Source organism: Octopus sinensis, linkage group LG22, assembly GCF_006345805.1.
Source record: "Octopus sinensis linkage group LG22, ASM634580v1, whole genome shotgun sequence".
Taxonomy (NCBI): Eukaryota; Metazoa; Mollusca; class Cephalopoda; order Octopoda; family Octopodidae; genus Octopus; species Octopus sinensis.
This window is the reverse complement of record NC_043018.1, coordinates 11,916,582-11,937,949: the sequence shown is the minus strand read 5'-3', so window position 1 is coordinate 11,937,949 and position 21,368 is coordinate 11,916,582. Positions and strand designations below refer to the sequence as shown.

Below are 21,368 nucleotides of genomic sequence, written 5' to 3'. Positions count from 1 at the left end.
TCAAACTTCAGACACTGGTAGAATGTGTCATATAAAACATCTTTTACTCTTAGCATTTTTGAGAAAAACTTATATTTACAAAGTAATTTCACCTTAAAGTTCTCGTATTTCGGTAATTTCAACCAATCAATGACGTGTATTCAGCTGAATAAAATTACTGCTGTTGTAAGTAAACGTATGGCTGAATGAACCAAAGTCCTAAATGTGGGACTTTTTTTTACAGTGAAAAGGAAGATAGGAGCAGGAAGGAGGTTGGGCGAGAAGTTCCCCAGCGTACAGTGAGTTAATATAAGAAGGTTTGCTTAGGATGATAGACATCATGCCACATGTTCTGGACTGTAATATTAAAGTGCTCAAAAATATACAAACAAAAGGTGATAATCTACAGTAATTCAATGTATTAGGTTTTAATATTTCATTTTATATAAATTAAATTTTTAATAAAGAATAATAATAATGTAAAAAATAAAAAAAAAAGCTTCATCACATTATTGTTTTCTTCTGAATGAAATACGTAAAAATGCTCCCTTAATTTTGGTGAAAGAAAGTGTGTCTTGTACTTAGAATTTTACTATGATCCTCCCGCCCAATTGTTAAATGTTGTTCATGATGTTCTGATGGTATTATGTTTTTGGTATTTAACTTCAAGGTGGTGGCTGAAAATATTGTAGACAATGTTGGCGTTGGGTCTAATCAGAATTTTGTAAACTTGGCTGTTGTTACCGTGGATGAAGATGACATCCCATTGCAGTTTGAGAATGGTGAGTACAATGACTGTGTTTGTCAAGAATTATTATCATTGGGGAACGGAACAGGAAGAAAGAGTATCAAATCCTTATGGAAATTCAAAAGCCTTCTAAAACAACAGGGAATTGTTTTCAAAATTCTCACTGTACACACAAGTATGTGCTGCCATCTGTTGGCATGCTACAGAAATAGTCCGGGAACATTTTGATACCACCTCATAATATTAAAGTATCCTTGTACTACATATATCAATGGCAAGCACCATAGTATAGGAGCAGGCATGGCTATGCAGTTAAGAATTTCACTGCACAGACGTGTGGTTTTTGGTTCAATCCCAGTGTGGAACTTTGAGCAACCATCTTCTGTCTTAGTCTCAAGCTAACCCAAGTGAAACTCGGTAGATAGAAATTGTGTGGAAGATAGAAACTGCGTTACAATTCTTAAGATGGGATTAGACTTGATCTGTCGCACCCAGTTTAACACCACATTCTAGGGGTCTTTGGTGGAGTCCACTCTGTTGTTGCAAGTATTTCGGTCAAGTTTCAAGTCTGTGGCTAACTTCTCCACTTATTCTTGCCATTCTCAGAGTCCATGAAAGGAATCATAGCTACCTCCTCTCTTTCTACTCGGACAAACTTCCAGAGAATCAAGTCAGTGCCATGGGTTCACTTCCTGATCACATCTGCTTCATTTACTGCTTGCCCTCAAGGAAAGCATCAACGTAACAACACTCATTTTCTAGTACTCTAAAGCTAATAATATTGATGTTGTTATTGTTTAGTCCTTGGTGATCAAAGGTATTCCAACCATGGCCACTTCATCTTTTTCCTACATTATCCAACATCTTTGTAAAGGTGGTTGAGTGCAAATCAAGAGAAATTTGGCTGCTATTTCTTGCAGGTTGAGTGACCATGTAAGGCTGCCTCTGATCACCTATTATTGGATACTTCTAACGACGACAAATTGTTGAGTTGTAATTATTTACTGCTCTAATCTATAGGAACAAATATGATGTTCCAAGATCAAACCCTGTCAGCTTTGGCTTCCCCCTACCCCCACCCCGTCTTATTTCAGTAGTTTAAACAATACTAGCAATGCACCAACAGTAGTTCACTTCAATATTCACCTCTTCACATCCCTTTATCCACAAAAAAAAATATTCATATTCTATTGTATTGTCTTTAAATTTCTCCTTCTTCTTTTTCTTCTTCTTCTTCTTCCTCCTCCTCCTCCTCCCCTTTCTTCTTTTCCTCCCCTCCTTCCCCATCCTCATATTCCTTCTTTTCCTCCTCCCATCCCCTCCTCCTTCTTCCTCCCCGTCCCCGTCCCCTCCTCCTCCTTCCTCCCTCCCTGTCCCCTCCCCCCTCCTCCTCCTCATGTGCAGTTTATATTTCCACAAACTACACACACTAAACTTTCACCCCCCCCTTACATGTTTGTTCCATTTTATCCTTCATCTTTTTCTTCTTCTTTTTTCCAGATACCTATGTTGCAAATATTAATGAAGATTTACCTCCAAATACTGTAATTTTCGAAGTGAAGGCTACGAAAGGTGCACAATATTCTATTGATGATACAAAGGTAAAATGCCTTTGACTTTCTTTCTTTGTTACACCCCTGTCCCTTAATCATCATCATCATCATCATCACCACAACTACCACCACAACTGCTGCTCCCACCAACTTGTCATCGACAATACAGTCATAATCACTACTATTCTATTATTATTACTTCTAGCATCATCTCCATCATAACTACCCTACCCTACCACCCCACCCTACCACGTTTACTCCAATATCCACCACCACCTGCAATACTATTGCTATCGCCACCATCACTATCAATGACATCATCACATCACCTCTGTTGCCAGCATCACTCTTTACTATGTAGCCATGCTGAAGCACTGCCATCAAGATGGAAACTGTGCAGAAGCCTATCGCATTGGCATGTGTGTGTTTGTTCGTATCCATGTTTATATCAGTTTGAAAAGCAAATTTGCTTATTAAGTATTCCATGACTTAGCAGTTTAATAAATAGGTAACAGCAAAATAGATGCTACACTGAAGTAAGTAATGCAGTCAATGAAGGCACTGGTGCTTGAGGAGACCTATTGAGTCAAGTACATCAACATCAAACTAAATATCAAATGGAAATTGCAGTTGTGATCCCTGTGCCAGTGGCACGTAAAAAGCACCATCCGAATGTGGCCGATGCCAGCACCGCCTTGACTGGCTTCTGTGCCAGTGGCATGTAAAAAGTACCAACCGATCGTGGTCGCTGCCAGTCTCCCCTGGCACCTGTGCCAGTGGAACGTAAAAAGCACCCAATACACTCATGGAGTGGTTGGCGTAAGGAAGGGCATCCAGCTGTAGAGACACTGCCAGATCAGACTGGAGCCTGGTGCAGCCTCCTGGCTTCCCAGACCCCGGTTGAACCGTCCAACCTGTGCTAGCATGGAAAAACGGACGTTAAATGATGATGATGATGATATGAGATCTGATCAAAAAGTATTGGGACTGATGTTATAAAGAGAAAACTACAGCATTTTACCTCCTTTGAAGTAGTCCCCTTCTAAAGCCACACACTTTATCCAGCATCATTTCTGTTGATGCAAGCATTCCTGGAACTCATTTTGGGGATAGCAAACAGCTGCCCCATCACATTCTCTTGAATTTCCTCGACATTTTGAAATCTCGTTCCTTTTTGGAAAGCTTCTTGACCGTAACAACCTCCAAGCCATATCTCTTTTCATGCACACCCCCACATGAACACACACACGCATTTTCTCTGCCATGGTCACTGATGGTCACCTCTGTGGTGTGGGGAGATGACCACACTCTACACACTTTACTTCCAATCACTGAGTGAGAACATTAAAACTTACTGTGAATGTATGACAGAGTTCAAGGTCAATCAGTGCCAAGCATCTTCACTCTGCATACTTTAGCTTTGTTACCATGGCAACAGTTCTGATACTTTTTGACCAGACCTTGTACAACCATATATTATCATAGCAACTAATTAAATATAGTTTCACCTCTTTACATTCTGAGTTCAAAACTTATTGAGATCAACTTTACCTTTCTTCTTTGAGTTGATAAAATGAAATACAAGTACAGGAGGTTAGATTTAATTTAATCTTCAGAGCTCTTCCATCAAACATTTTTGGCTTTGTGCCTATCTTAAAAATTTTTATTAGAATTATTGAGATATTAAACTTACAAAAGTGGTTAAATATATAACGATATATTTGCTTAAGTCTATTTCATCTTTTCTTTTCTATTTTTCTTTCTTTTCTTTTTTTTTGCAGTTACCTTTCAGGATAAACTCAACTGGACATCTGACACTACATTATGCATTACATCACAATAGTAAGACTTCATATGTCTTCCCAATTGAAGCCAGAAATAAGAATGAAAAGAGGTAAAGCTGCTTGTTTCAAATGTTGAATATCTGAGGCTAATTAACTTCATCTCTAAGAATGAAAAATACATTAATATTTATGTCTACAATATGTTTCAAATTATATTCCTGTAAACGAACCTAGAAGTTAATTAAATTGTATTAGATGACTCAGAACACTGCAAAAGGATGAAACAAAAATTCGCTCTTGGCAGGATTTGAGCTTAGAACACAGAGGGCTGTAACCAAATATCATAAAACATTTTGTCCACTTTAATGATGCTGACAGTCCGTTGTCCTCAAGATTTGCTGTCTAGATTTGAGTTCATTTTGAGTGGATAACAGTTGAATAAATTCAAAATTGGAACCTTTATTCTTAAACTAAGAGAAGTAATACTTTTATCCACAAGGCCATGATATGTATGAAGCACTTTTCTGTCCACTGTTCAGTACATATTTTAAAGAATTAGACACCTGATGATGAGGATCAGAGATCAAACTGAATGGTAGATGTCAATATTAAAGCATTTTTCATCTCTATAGATGAGATTGTCTAAGAACAATTGTAATTGTGGGAAAGCTGTTTATTGTATTCTTCTCTGCTGCTAATGTATTAGAACCATTAGAAAAGTCGGATGGCAGAATGAATAGATGCCTCTGAGTGGTCAGTGGCTCACGATCTGTCGACAACATTGCATTGGGTCCCAGAAACTTAACTACTCAAAGCACTTTAACAATTAATGGTTCAATCATCTAATTGTAAATAGATACCAGAAGATAAGAACAACTTGCTGCTACGAACAGTTTCTGTCTACCAAATCCACTCACAAGTCTTTGATTGGTCCAAGGCTATAGTAGAAGACACTTGCCCAATGTGCCATGCAGTGAGACTGAACCTGGAACCACGTGGTTGGGAAGCAAACTTCTTTCCACACAGCCATGCCTGCCACACTAAATTTATTAATTAACTTCATATAATATTGCATACAACCTTACTTGTAACTATTTATATTTATGAACTGTTTTTCTTACTCTCATCTCTGTTATATGCTGAAACTATAACCAAAGCATTTTGTTTTTCAACTTACAGAACTGCAACAGCTGTGATTACCATAAACAATGTTAATGACGCACCAACCATTCACGAGCCACTTGAGTTTACTATCTCTAAAAATTTGCCTGCTCGTTCGATAATTGGACACATATTTGCAACCGATCCAGACAACGATGCCTTAATTTACCAATTAAACGATACAAGTAAGGCAAAACAAACTCACTTTTGTTGTTAATTTTTCTTTATCCATTTCATGCATGTTCTTCCTTTTCTGCAAACGTTTCACATCCAAGTTTTGTAGGGAAATTTTATGGGATTTTAAAAACCTTATCTGCAAACATTTCACATTTGCATTATTTTTCAGCATAAGTTGATTTCACTGATGCGGAACAATAATACGTGTGTGTGGCAGGTCGTGCATCGGATGGTTGGACAAGATTGGAGAAGTTCTCCAGAGGCTCAACATCAACTTGGAGGATACTGAGGGACTGGCTCAAGACTGCCAGGGCTCTCCATCACTGGTGGACCTGGTCAGCACTTTGCATGATGAAGTTTTGGGACCACTGACCTGCAATGATCCCAGCCCCATCAAGCTAGAATATCAAGACAAGCCAAGCCAATTATTTTTCAGCATTTTGCTTGTGCCTAACTGTTTTTTGTTGCATTTATATAATTTCCTTTGCAAAAATGTCTTAAATTTGTCTTCCCTCTCTGAAATCACTTCAGACATTTATTTAGATATTAACAACCATGGTGTAATTTTTCAATAATTTGCAAACCAATTCACACACACACATGCATTTACTTAGATGTTTATTTTCTCTAAACAATTCATATTGAACATTTTGTTTTGCAAACATCATATGGTCATTCTCAAAACTAGTCCATATATTTAATATTTTATCAATACAATCTCAATATTAATATATACTATTGCTACATGCACAACATTATCACATATCGAGTATCTTCAACAGCAATAAATAATATTTATTTCTCTGGATACGCTATAATGTATATATACATATATTTCCTTCAGGGCGACCCGGTAGCCATGGGCCATGGAACTAGTCACATTAGTTAACTTGTGTGAGACAAATTCTGTCTCGTTCCAGCGTAGAAGGGCTTCTCCACGTGTTTGGCTTGCTTGGGAGAACCGTGAGGACACGTGTCCATTCAATTTGGCTGCAGCTTCGAAAAAAGAGATCCAGCGGGAAATCTTGCTGTTGGTAGTTCTCTGCGCATGCGCATGAGGGAACTTCCTCCGGCCTACCGGAAGAAATCCAACTCTGTGCATGCGTGCTGAAGACTTCCCAAATGGCCTCACTACAACATCAATCCCAATGTTTGATTAGTACTTTATTTTACCTGCCTTGAGAGGATAACAAGCTAAGTTTACCTGAACAGGATTCGAAATTAGAGCATAAAGGGACATAACTAAATACTGCAAAGCATTTCATCTCCCTCTCTTTTGGTTCTTCTAATCCAACACTCCTGAATTCAAACTAACAGTAACAACTAATTTATGTTTTGCAGATTTCTTCCTGAATTCTACAACTGGTAATCTATACAGTAAGATGGAGTTTGATTATGAAGCAAGAAAAAGCTTACTCAAACCGTTTACCTTTAATGTGACAGTTAGTGACAAACATCTCTCTGATACCAAACAGATTACTGTAGCAGTAAACAATGGTACAGAACCCTTTTTTTCAAAGACACTGTACAGTGTAAAGCTTCCAGGAAAGAACATCACACCAAATCAATTTGTGACTTCGGTAAATAATTACACATTTTGTGTGTGTGTGTGTGTGTGTGTGTGTGTGTGTGTGTGTAAATGGCAACAATATAGAAACTTGTATATATGATTATTTTTTTTGGTTTTTATTTAAGTTCTTCTAAGAGGGTTCAAGCCAGCCACTAATATATGAATGTATATGAGCACACATGGATAGATGGATAGATAGGTTGGTAGGTTGGTATATATGTATGTAATGTACATATTTGTATGTGTATGTTTGTCCCCACACGTTTTTGCACTTGACTCTGGTGACATGTGTTTATCAACTCCATTAACCAGCATCACTGTATAACGCTTCAGCATTCACATTATTCTGCCAAATGTAAGCTTCATTCATTCTCCTATCTGCTTTATCCTGTAGCTTTCAGATTTTGATGAGATAACTGTTAATTATTAGAAAGATATTGTGAGGTTGGTGTGAGAGGTCAGATCTGGCCAGTTTGAACATAAAACATGTGGAATACTTTGGCCTAATATGGTCGGTTTCAATGCTAAAGGAATAAACAACCTGTTTTGTGGCTTTATGTGCAAAGACCATTAATCAAGTACCTTCCTTGGAAATCAAATAAGGGTTGGCATCATGAATGGTCATTGAATATTGTTTCAAAGAGTCTCATCCAAATCATGGGAAAAGCAGACGGTGCCAGTGATATTTATGTATATTTGTATTATGAATGAACCAACCTGTCTGTCAGTCTATCTATGTATGTATGTATGCATGCATGCATGTGTGTATGTATGTATGTATGTGTGTATGTATGTATGTGTGTTTGTATCAATCAATCAATCATGCATGCATGAAACTTTGAATTATGCTTTGAATTATGTAACCTGGTTTGTTCTTATGATCATGATATATATATATATATATATATATATATGATCATGATATATATATATATATATATATAATATATATATATATATATATATATCATCATCATCATCATCATCGTCGTTTAACGTCCGTTCTCCATGCTAGCATGGGTTGGACGGTTCGACCGGGGTTCTGGGAAGCCAGAAGGCTGCACCAGGCTCCAGTCTAATTTGGCAATGTTTCTACAGCTGGATGCCCTTCCTAACGCCAACCACTCCGTGAGTGTAGTGGGTGCTTTTTACGTGCCACCTGCACAGGTGCCAGGCGGGGCTGGCAACGGCCACGGTCAGATTGGTGTATTTTATGTGCCACCGGCACGGAAGCCAGTCGAGGCGGTGCTGGCATCGTCCACGAGTCGGATAGTGCTTTTTACGTACCACCAGACCAGGGATCCTGGCTGGTTCAATTCGATTTCGATTTCGCTTGCCCCAACATGTCTTCACAAGCAAAGGGGGTTGGCAAGGGTGCCTGTCGTACGGTCGCATTGGAGTATTTTACGTGCCACGGCCACGAGTCGGATAGTGCTTACGTACCACCAGACCAGGGATACTGGCTGGTTCAATTCGATTTCGATTTCGCTTGCCCCAACATGTCTTCACAAGCAAAGGGGGTTGGCAAGGGTGCCTGTCGTACGGTCGCATTGGAGTATTTTACGTGCCACGGCCACGAGTCGGATAGTGCTTTACGTACCACCAGACCAGGGATCCTGGCTGGTTCAATTCGATTTCGATTTCGCTTGCCCCAACATGTCTTCACAAGCAAAGGGGGTTGGCATGGGTGCCTGTCGTACGGTCGCATTGGAGTATTTTACGTGCCACGGCCCCGAGTCGGATAGTGCTTTTTACGTACCACCAGGCCAGGGATCCTGGCTGGTTCAATTCGGTTTCGATTTCGATTTCGATTTCGCTTGCCCCAACATGTCTTCGCAAGCATGGGGGGTTGGGATGGGTGTCTGTCGTCGGATGAGGTTCTATATCGACTTCGCTTGCCTCAACCGGTCTTTGTGTCCAAGGGAGGAAAGGCATTCATAAGTGGGCTGGGCTCACTTGTCCTGCCTGGTCTTCTCACGTACAGAATATTTCCAAAGGTCTCGGTCTCTGGTCATTTCCTCAGTGAGGCCTAAAGTTCGAAGGTCGTGCTTCACCACCTCGTCCCAGGTTTTCCTGGGTCTACCTCTTCCACGGGTTCCCTCAACTGCTAGGGATTGGCACTTTCTCACACACCTATCTTCATCCATTCTCGCCACATGACCATACCAGCGCAATCGTCTCTCTTGCACACCACAACTGATGCTTCTTAGGTACAACATTTCTCTCAAGGTGCTAACGCTCTGTCGAGTATGTACACTGACATTACACATCCATCGGAGCATACTGGCTTCATTCCTCACGAGCTTACGCATGTCCTCAGCAGTCACAGCCCATGTTTCGCTGCCATGTAGCATGGCTGTTCGTACACACGCATCATACAGTCTGCCTTTTACTCTGAGCGAGAGGCCTTTAGTCACCAGCAGAGGTAAGAGCTCCCTAAACTTTGCCCAGGCTATTCTTATTCTAGCAGTTACACTTTCAGCGCACCCACCCCCACTACTGACTTGGTCACCTAGATAACGGAAGCTATCAACTACTTCTAGTTTTTCCCCCTGGAAAGTGACGGAAGTTGTTTTCTGCAGATTTTCGGAGGTTAATGCTCCCGAGCATCTGCCACATACAAAAACTATCTTCCCAGTTAGCCTACCTTTGACATTGCTGCACCTCTTATGTGTCCATAGCTTACACTGGGTACATCTTATAGAGTTTCTACCTACACCTTTTCTACAGATCGAGCAGGGCCATCTTCCTGAAGATATTTGTGGATTGTCTACCTTTCTACTTATTAGTACTTTGGTTTTATATATATATATATATATATATATATTGCCGGGTCATAGTGCTAGTGCATGTATATATCATCATCATCATCATCATCATTTAGTGTCCACTTTCCATGCTAGCATGGGTTGGACGGTTCAACTGGGGTCTGGGAAGCCAGAAGGCTGCACCAGGCCCAGTCTGATCTGGCAATGTTTCTATGGCTGGATGCCCTTCCTAACGCCAACCACTCCATGAGTGTAGTGGGTGCTTTTTATGTGCCACTGGCACAGGTGCCAGACGAGGCTGGCAAACAGCCACAATCGGATGGTGCTTTTTACGTACCACCGGCACGGGGGCCAGGCGAGGCTGGCAACACCACGAACTGATGGTGCTTTTTATGTGCCACTGGCACGAGGCCAGTCAGGGCGGCATTGGCAATGGCCACGTTCGGATGGTTCTCTTACGTGCCACCCGCACTGGTATCACAGCTGCAATTTCCATTGATGTTGATTGATTTCGATTCTCACTTGCCTCAACAGGTCTTCACAAGTAGAGTTTTGTGTCCCAAGAAGGAAAGGTATGCATAAGTGGACTGGCTACGTCCCATGTAGAGGCCACAGGTTATGGTCTCACTTGTCCTACCGGGTCTTCTCAAGCACAGCATACTTCCATAGGTCTCGGTCTCTGGTCATTTCCTCAGTGAGACCTAAAGTTCGAAGGTCGTGCTTCACCACCTCGTCCCAGGTTTTCCTGGGTCTACCTCTTCCACAGGTTCCCTCAACCGCTAGGGTGTGGCACTTTTTCACACAACTATCCTCATCCATTCTCGCCACATGACCATACCAGCGCAAACGTCTCTCTTGCACACCACAACTGATGCTTCTTAGGTCCAGCTTTTCTCTCAAGGTACTTACACTCTGTCGAGTATGAACACTGACATTACACATCCATCGGAGCATATTGGCTTCATCCCTTGCGAGCTTACGCATATCCTCAGCAGTCACGGCCCATGTTTCACTGCCATGTAGCATGGCTGTTTGTACACACACGTCATACAGTTTGCCTTTTACTCTGAGCGAGAGGCCTTTAGTCACCAGCAGAGGTAAGAGCTCTCTAAACTTTGCCCAGGCTATTCTTACTCTAGCAGTTACACTTTCAGCACACCCGCCCCCGCTACTGACTTGGTCACCTAGGTAATGGAAGCTATCAACTATTTCTAGTTTTTCTCCCTGGAATGTCATAGAAGTTGGTCTCAGAGCATTTTCAGTGTTTATTGCTCCTGAGCATCTGCCACATACAAACTTAAAGTTAATTCTTGTGTAAAGTTTTCTGAGGAAGACAATGGAAGTGGTCCTCAGTCTCTAGGTGTCCCCCTGAGGTACCTATGGGCCCTTTTCCAAAATGTTGCTCATAGCGCAATCCCCACTGATAAAAAAAATGTCCAGTTTAAGGGATATAACATACATACAGACACAAACACATGAATATACAGAATACATACATGCACACACACATACATATACACACACACACATACATATACATACATACATACATACATACATACGTGCATACGTACATATATGTTTACACATGCACCCAAACAAACAAAAAGAAACGCAGCTCTGATAACAAAGTCAACAACTATTGAAGATGTTTCAAGAAGCAACAAAAATTTCAGAAGATAAAATATATAAATCCATAAATAAGTGGTGATCAAAGCGGTGAGTGTGAGTAAGGCATCAAAGCAGAATGACTCTCCCCAGATACAACAAAACTAAATGAAAGTTTTGGAAAAACTAAAAACGGCAAATTATTCATGGTCTATTTTTCATGCTTTAAGATGTTTGGTCTTCAATTGCCTCCTTCATTATTCCATGTGTAAGAAGTTTGCTACTCACAGATATAGACTGTTACTAAATATTCCTATGAGATTTGTGTGTGCACTTTAATAGCATTAGTTTATTGTTTTTATTCATTCTATATTTGTATCTTCGAGCCACCAGGTTATTCATCTGAGAAAAGCCATTTGTATTTTTGTTTGTTGTAATATGACAGAAGAATAAATGATTATCTGATGAAGTTTGTTAGCTTACAACTGTTTCTACTCTAAGATGCAGTGGACTCAACTATGAAACATATGTATATGAGGCAGAGGCATGGTTTTGTGGTAAGAAGCTTGCTTCTCAATGCATTATGTGACACCTTGGGGAAGTGTCTTCTACTATAGCCTCAGGCCAACCAAAGCCATGCTGTAATTGAGGAGGTTACCTGTGGAAGGGGTAGACACTGGAAGATGTGGAATGAAGTGGTGAGGAGAAAGGATCTTTGGTTGCTGGGCCAAGATGCTGCATGGTAAGATCAAACCCAGAATCATATGATTGTGTAGTGAACTTCTTAACCACATAATCATATTTTATGAGTAATTTTAAAGTAATATTATATTTTTTTTTGTCTCAGGTTCCAGCATCTAATCCTGATAAATCGAGAACACTTACATATAAAATATATGGTGACAATCGTTTTGAGATTCAGAATAATGGTAATGTGATTATAAACAGCAATTTCCAAGTCAAACCAATAAAAGACAAGGTTATATCTTTGATGATTGTTGCTGACAATGGTAAGTCCAAAAACATTTGGAAATAATTTTCAAGTTTCCCATATTTTGTGGATTAGCAGTATCAATGGAGTGTTGGACAAAATGCTTTGTGATGTTTAGCTAAATTCCATTTAATTTCTAAGTTCAAATTCCATCAAAGTCAATTTCCATCCTCCCTTTATTGATAAATTACCCACAGTACTGGAATCAATATAGTCATCTGTACTTCTCCTTTCACCAGCCCAAATTTATGAGCTTGCACCTAAGTGTCTCAGCATACAAGAGATGGTTGATTGCTTTGCCATAACAGTTGTATCCACATCCAGTTCTGTTTAGGATGTCAGATAAAGATGGAGGTTTATTGTTGTTGTTGCTGTTGTTGATGCTGCTGCTGCTGCTGTTGTTGTTGTTGTTCTGCCAAGGTTGACTTTGCCTTTCATCCTTTTGGGGGTCAATAAATTAAGTACCAGTCAAGTACTGGGTTCGATGAAATCAACTTTCCCCCTCTCCCAGGATTGCTGCCCTTGCGGCAATATTTGAATCCATTATTATTATTGAATGAGAGAGCAGTGCATGCCATCAAAGTGACACTTGGGTTAAATATACAAATTCCAGTACACCCATCATGACTACTTGTCTGGTAAAGGCACACCAGGCACATGCATCACAACCATATATGTGTGACATGGTGATCTCATATCAAGATAAACATTGCATGACCTTGCAGGTGAGACCCAGTTACACACACACACATATATACGATGGGCTTCTTTCAGTTTCCGTCTACCAAATCCACTCACAAGGCTTTGGTTGGCTCAAGGCTATAGCAGAAGGCACTTGCCCAAGGTGCCAAGCAGTGGAATTGAACCCACAGCTATGTAGTTGGGAAGCAAGCTTCTTACCACACAGCCATGCCTGCACCTACATTTATCTTCTTTCCTTTCCCTTTATCCAAATAGTTTTGAGCTTTTTCATTGAGCTTAATATGGCTCAGGTGGATCTGCCAATTATAAGCAATATCAGTGAAAGGCTGACACCTTCAAAGATTTCTCTGATTTTAACTTCTCCAAGTTTTCCATTCTTTCCTGTTCTGCATTCCAGTCTTTCAGTCTCTGTGAGAGTAATTTGACAATATTATCTGTCATTTCACGCATACTTAGGTTCTTTTTTATCCAAGAATGAAGCATATTGTTGTTGTTGTTGTTGTATTAGTACAGTCGACATACATCTGTACTAAACTTAAGTTACATTTTCTTAATCCTAATTACTCTGTGTGTGTGTGTGTGGTGTGTGTGTGTGTGCGCGTGCGTGCGTGTGTGCGTGTGTGCGTGCGCGTGTGTGTACATCAAACTTGATCTTCTGTTGTTTAACATACAGGATTCTACAAAAGTGCTGCGTTGCTGATGGTAGAGGTTATAAAACCGTTTGAGTTTGTCAAAAGCCATTTTAATTTGTTTGTGAAGCAAAATACATCAGTTGGGACTGACATATTCCAAGTAAGAATTTCTCTTCTTTACGTTCTTTTAAAAGATTTTATATGCAAATTCGAGAGAGGAGGAATTCCATGTCCACTTTGAACTTGATGCAGCTGAAACCATCCTGGGTATCTCCGGGTCAACACTTGTTAGAAAAACAGTGATGGAGAAGAATTGGGTGCGATTGAGATTTGAACTGAATTCTTGGCAGGTTCTGGTGGCAATGATGATGATGGCAGCTGTTGTTGTTGTTGTTGCTGGTGGTGCAGTGGTAGTGGTAGCATTCCCAGAGAACCAATCAGCATATTTGGTCTGCCACTCATTATCTTTGTATTATAGAATCCTCTTCATTTCAACACTAAGAAAATTCGAGTAGGGAAGGATTGAAATTTCACCAACCGCCTAAAATAAAAATAAACTGAATTTTAATAGACAATGAGTCACACTAATTAAAAAAAACCAATGCAGTGAATTAGCAAAGTCATTAAAGCATCAGATAGAATACTTTGTGACTAATTTCTGAGTTCAATTCCTGCCAAAGCCAAGTCTCACACTCTTTGGGGTTGATAACATAGCAGTGAAGTTCTGGAAACTATTTCCTCTTTATCTGTCTATCTGTCTGTCTGTCTGTCTATCTACCTCTCTATCTATTTATCTATCTCTCCCCCTCTCTCTCCTTCCTTTCTTTTTATTTCTTTTTCTCTCTCTCTCTCTCTCTGTCCTCTCTCCCTTTCTCCTCTCTCTCTCAAGCATACACACCCACACACGCTACTAGCTCCACCAAGAAAGCCAGGAAGCATTTACACAGCAAACTCAAAACTACCTGAAATATATGAAATATATGGGACGACTCCTCCCAAGCAACATACCTGTGATTATACAAGACACAAATAACTATACAACACAACACCAAATGTACACCTGTAACTATACAACGATAACTATACAACACCAAATGTATACTAGTAACTACATAAAATACTAGGAGCTATCTAACACAACACTAACTATTCAACGGTAAGTATACAACACATAAGTAAATGTGGTGGACTGGCCAAGTTGCCAACTTGCCCGATGGCAAGTGGGCCCCTGCACCATTAGAATCCATATATGGGATCCCACGTTAGTATCTAAGGGGCCCGTCCCCTCAAGTTTGAGAATTTTTAAATTCATTCCTGGAAGAATGCATTAATTATTTCAGCCTGGCTGTGTTTGTAGGCAGGTGAAAAGAATACTTTTAACAACAAATAAATAAATTAAAGCATTGTAGTTGCAGGTGGGCCCCCTTAGTCTCTTGGCAACCAATATTTTTAAACCCGGTCCGCCACTGCCAGTAACTATACACTGGAAAATCTAGTATCTATACAACCCACCAATAACCAAATACAGCACAACAGTAACTCTACAACACATCTGTTGTTATACATCATATTTTATAAGGGACCAACCAACAAGAGAGCCTCTAATGGAATTATCATTGCTGGAACACCTTTGCTTGATTTGTACTAACCTAAGATTAAATAATGGCATCTGTGTTTGTATTAATATATTTTTGTCTTACTGATTTTCTTGTTTTCTGTATTTATTTTAAATTTCTATATTTCTCAGCTTTCACCAAATCTAATGGTTGACACACATGTTGATATATCCAATTTAACAGTGACACTATCAAACAGTGTTGTTAATTACAACAGTACATGTAGATGTATAATCACCAGTGACGTACTCGATAAACAAATATATAATGTCACACTCAGCTTCAGTCAAAATAGTAGCCATTCCTCCACTCAACTCATTATCCATGTGCTACCTGTGAATAGTCATCATCCCAAAATCTGGCTCCAGAAGGATGAGGTTGATGTATTAGATAATGTGTCACCTGGTTACGTGGTGAGCAATGTAACAGCAAATGATACTGATTTCATCCCAGGATTTACATTTTACCTGACTGAGACATATAACAAATTTCACATTGATTCCAGCAATGGCACTTTAACAGTTACAAACAGTTTGAACTATCTACTTGGGCCTTCATACAGTTTGGCTATTTATGTCCAAGATCATGGCTCTCCTCCTCTGATATCACAGAAAAACCTTACCATTAAAGTTATCAACAGCAATAAATTTTCACCTCAGTTTCAAAATCTTCAGACAAATATAACAATCAATGAAAATTCAAACAGCAAGAATATTTTCCAAGTAACTGCTAATGATGGTGACTCTGATAATGTGACTTATGCCATAACCAAAGGAAACTTAAACCAAGCATTTGAAATAGACAATGTCACTGGAGTTGTAAGTGTTAAAAATAGTAAAGAACTTGACTTTGAAAATGTCAAAAAATTTGAGCTCACTATAGTGGCAACTGACAATGCAAAGAATCCTCAGTCAACATCGGAAGTCGTGACAATTTATTTGTTAGATATGAATGACAATTCACCAAGATTCCAATCTCTAAGTTATTTTGCAAGAAATCTTCCCATTGCGCCAAATCAGGAAGTGTTTGAAGTCAATGCTGTTGATCATGACAGCTCCAGAAATAACAACAATGTCATCACTTACTCCGTGCTGAATTACGTTGACCTATTCAATATCAATAATGTCACAGGAAAGGTGACCAGTAAGAAGAACTTGACTGATCGCATGACCTATTTTATAGTTGTCCAGGCCTGTGATGGAGGACAGCTTTGTACCAGCCATACAGTTCAACTCCTAACAAGTTCCAGCATACCGCTTATTGCGTATGTTAAAGAAAATGTCTCGGATGCTTTTGTCGTGAATGTGAATGCTTCAAGGACATTGAATGTTACTTATTATTTGAAAACCTGCAGTGATCTTTTCACCATTGACAGCAAATCAGTGAGTTCAAAATTATTTCATAAAATATCAAATCAACCATCTTTGTTCAGCTATGAAACCCAATAAATTAAAAAGAGGGATTCCTGTGTATTCACTCCACCTGCTAGAAATAGTGACTAAGTCTGCCTCACACCACACTTTACCAGCTGTTAAGGTGAAGACATAATGGATAATGTAATTCTAGGTGCACGGTGCTGAACAAATATTATGGATGGTCATGGCTGAGATGCTGTTGATCACTGGTCCTTTTGATCAGTAATGGCATGCACTAAACAACAATAGTAACTGACAATTCTTTTAACTACTAAGAGAGCTATCAACATGGTTGCTCAATTAGTTAGAAAGAGCAGCTAAATCTCTCTGAAAATTAAATCCAACCATCTTAAATTAAAAAAGGGAAGGTATATAAGATAGCAAGGTCCTTGTCATCCTCAGCTGTTAATTGTAGGTTAACATTACCTATTCTGTTCAGTAACAAAATGGTGAATAAGGCAGTTGGTGTTCCCCTCCCACCAGACTGCCTCTCTGGGTTTCCATGCCAAATATCAAGTAGTGTGCAAGAGTGCAATGAGCATGGCTGACAGTGAGGCTGCCCCACAGTAGCAGCTCATTTGCTAGTTGACGTCCAACCATCAAACTGGCAGAAATGTTAGCACGCCAGGTGAAATGCTTAGCAGTATTTCGTCTGTCGCTATGTTCTGAGTTCAAATTCCGCCGAGGTCGACTTTGCCTTTCATCCTTTTGGGGTCGATTAAATAAGTACCAGTTACGCATTGGGGTTGATATAATCAACTTAATCCGTTTGTCTGTCCTTGTTTGTCCCCTCTGTATTTAGCCCCTTGTGGGCAGTAAAGAAATAAGAACCATTGTATAATGGTACAGATCTTCCGCTTGGCCACAATTGGTCTCAGACACCTCTGTTTTGCTGGTTATCCAACTTCCTGCTGCCAATGTATTCATTGTATCCCTGGTACAGGAGATTAAGGATTTGTTAGCTCTTGCCTATGGTGTCACCCCAGTCTACAAAAAGAAAGGGCAACTTACTCTCCCTTTTTTTTGGCCTGCCGCAAATGTGGATGCTGTACTGTACTGCAGTGTGAGATAAATTGTATCTGAAAAGATGAGATGATTGTGGCTGAAATGACTTTGACCATGGCTCGAATGAGCTTGATCAGAGCTAAACAACAGCAGCCAAGTCAAGCTGGCAAGGAAGACTGTGTGTGGTAACATAACATGCTAAAAATAGCTGCTAAATCTCCATCAAATCAAACCATACTATGTCTTAAAAGAGTAAGGGATACAGTAGATAATGTCATCCAAGACAAACTCCTAAAAGGTAAGATGGTTACATTAGAATACTGAGTAACCTCTGAGTAAACCTTTGATCAGGAACAGCCTGGATTCTGGTCAAGTCATTACCTCAGGTAGCCTTTTATCTTTTCTTTTTTTCTTCTTTTTCGTACCATGAGCAAATTCAAAGTAGATAAGAACTTGTGGGAATAAATTTAGGAAAATAATGAATCTTTAATTTTACAAATTCTTACCTATATCATTCATATTTAACAACTTTAGCACATGGGTTTTTAAAGAACTTTACTAGTGGACACTTTTGATTTTGAATGGGAATGAAATTGTCTAGTAGTAGTAGTAGTAGTAGTAGCATTTTAGATGCTTTCATGGTTCCATTTACTAGATCAGTTGTCTGATGGATAGAAAAAATGAATGACCATTAAAAAAGTATCACCTTCAGAATTAGCACATCATGTGTCAAATTTAAGAGAAGCACAAATGATGAAGGGATTGGGAGAAGGAGTAAAGGGAAAAGAGGAAGAGAGAGAGGAAGAGGAAGAGAGAGAGGAAAACCAGGAAATGAGAGAAGGGTGGGATAAGTGAGAAGTTGGTTACTCTAAGGAACTAGGTCACCCTTTTCTAGCCATCAGCCTTCCTCTATTGTTATCTGTTACTAAGGTTGAATAGTTTTAACTTAAGATATTGAAATGTCAAACCCCACCACCAACCCCTCTGGTGGTCATCAATAATTGTTGTTCATTTTTTCCAATCTTTCAATCAACTGACTAAGAAAAACGGAACCATGAATGCACCTAAAATGAATATCTGAAACATCTGTAAGTCTACAATGCACAAATCAATGAATGCATAAAGCCTATTGCTTAGGTATTTTCTTGTGTAAGTGTGTGCATATAATATATATATCTATATATATATATATATACATATTATACACTATAGGTTTCTGTATAGTTTCCATCGACCAAATTCCACCCACAATACATTAGTCAACCCAAAGCTGTAGCAGATAACACTTGCCCAAAATACGACGTAGCGGGAACAAACCCAAAACCAATAATTGCAGAGCAAACATTTTAACACAAAACCATTCCTGTATCTATAAATATGGATATTTCATGTTGGACCTTTCTAATATATTTACCATTCTACATGTCTTTTATTTATATTTCTCTTATTTTATTATTTAAATTACTTGTTTTTTTTTTTTGTTTCTTTTTACCAGGGTATTCTAAGGACGAAATTGCCACTAAGATGGGATCCCATCCAAAACAATTTCACCCTGACAGTTGTTGAAGATTCATCAAAGAATTCTTCTGAAATTACAGTAAGGATATTATTCATTATTATCGTCGTCGTCGCCACCATCACCATCATCATCACCATCATCATCATCATCATCATCACCATCACCATCATCATCACCATCATCATCATCACCATCATCATCACCATTAGTGGAGAGAGAATAAGGCAGTGAGTTGGCAAAATTGTTAGCACTCCAGGCAAAATACTTAGCAGTATTTTATCTGCTGCTATGTTCTGAGTTCAAGTTCTGTCGAGGTCAGCTTAGCCTTTCATCCTTTTGGGATCAATAAATTAACTACCAGTGAAACACTGGGGTTGATGTAATCGACTAGTCCCCTTCCCCTCCAACCCAAATTTCAGACCTTGTGTCTTTAGTAGAAAGGATTGTTAGTGGAGAGAGAGTGGTACTGCTCCCAGTAAATTTGCTGAAAGTTGGGTGAGAGTGGTAGGAACCACCCTGGTGAATGAGCCTACATGTGACATGTACCAATAGGCTGGAGAATGCAGCTAGGAGAGGTTACATGCCCTTTCTAGTCAGAGTAATCCTGGGTCTGTGAGGTTCTCTGTCTGACATTTAGTGGTTGTTCCCTAAGTGAGTCATATTATTTTCTTATTTTTTATGCTGTTGCAATGTCAGAGTGAATTATTACAACAAAGCACACATTGGCCTCATTGCCAATGAGTTCTAGACCAGATTTAATCAGCCCCTCAACAACAGCTGCTGAAGCTGGGACAGGATACATACTACTTCACAAACCAGTTAAATTTGAAAACTCCACAAACACCACCCAGCATATAAGTTATGATTTTGTATCATTATCAAAGCCCTACTCTGCTATGTAATCTATGTACGGCAGAAAGTATCCACATCTTACTTACCTGCAAACCACTTCTCAGAAAAGCTCTGTATGCATTACACCAGCAGGCACAAACCACTCAAGACCTTCTTCCACGACCAACCTATGCTTGTCCCATCTGAGTTAGTTGTTAATTTAGCCTTGTCCACACATTTATACACATGTCACAACATACTATCAGCACACACTATCACAACACACTTTTGATGCACTCTACTTTACCCATAGATACCCATGGCACACAAACAAGCTCTTTTCTACGTTGCCTGTACACACACACACCATAAATCCACACACTCAGTTGATATAACAGTACACAACTCACATCAACATCTCTCTCTCTTTCACACACACACACACATATACCAATCCATTTGGCCTTAAATACACATCTGTGGATAAAAAAACAAACAAATGCATATACATTTAATAGCCATGCACCAAGCACATATGCATTTAATAGCCATGTGCATATCCACTTCATTACAATAACAATACAAACATACATTAGCAAACCCTATAAACCTCAACCCATGTACACTCACATCATTGTAAATACACACATATTATGAATGTACACACACACATACTCTAAAATACATTTGCAAACTCATCTTTGCTCAATACTCTTCACACACACACACACACACACACACACACACACATGTTCCAATACCAAATGTTTCACACATACACATGCTAATATATGTATTCACATATTCTAACATACCAATACACCAATGCATAATAATCGACTCCATAAACACACACTGAACCCTCCCCCACTCCACTAAAATAAAAACCCACATACAGAAAGGGCACACATGATTATACCACTTTACCCTTGCACACACACACACACACACACACACACATGCTTATATGCAGTTACACATAAATCACAGACATGTACACACACAAGCATATGTATCAGGCTGATTCCCCACACATGCACACAAGCAAACCTTTGTAGAATAACACCTTAAACTTACATTAACTACACTTGTCTGCCGCTACGTTCTGAGTTCAAATTCTGCCGAGATCGACTTTGCCTTTCATCCTTTCAGGGTCGATTAAATAAGTACCAGTTATGCACTGGGGTCGATATAATCGACTTAATCCGTTTGTTTGTCCCCTCTGTGTGTAGCCCCTTGTGGGCAGTAAAGAAATAACTAATTACACTTGAACAATACTTACACACCCACACACTCTCTCTCTCTCACA

General features: G+C 39.4%; 1 protein-coding gene across 7 annotated transcripts in view; it reads left to right on the top strand.

The window, feature by feature from the left end:
* Positions 1–21,368, top strand: part of LOC115223206 (protocadherin Fat 4-like) — a 168,620-nt gene that overhangs the window by 99,793 nt on the left and 47,459 nt on the right. For all 7 annotated transcript variants that reach the window (XR_005003481.1, XM_029793671.2, XM_036512321.1 and 4 more), the window contains exons 25-33: positions 650–761; positions 2,228–2,328; positions 4,062–4,174; positions 5,244–5,410; positions 6,744–6,982; positions 12,196–12,358; positions 13,715–13,833; positions 15,421–16,671; positions 19,205–19,306. Coding sequence is in view for 6 of the 7 variants with exons in the window: in XM_029793671.2 (XP_029649531.1) it covers positions 650–761; positions 2,228–2,328; positions 4,062–4,174; positions 5,244–5,410; positions 6,744–6,982; positions 12,196–12,358; positions 13,715–13,833; positions 15,421–16,671; positions 19,205–19,306 (2,367 nt within the window). In the remaining variant the exon portion in view is untranslated. The remainder of the gene's footprint in view (positions 1–649; positions 762–2,227; positions 2,329–4,061; positions 4,175–5,243; positions 5,411–6,743; positions 6,983–12,195; positions 12,359–13,714; positions 13,834–15,420; positions 16,672–19,204; positions 19,307–21,368) is intronic.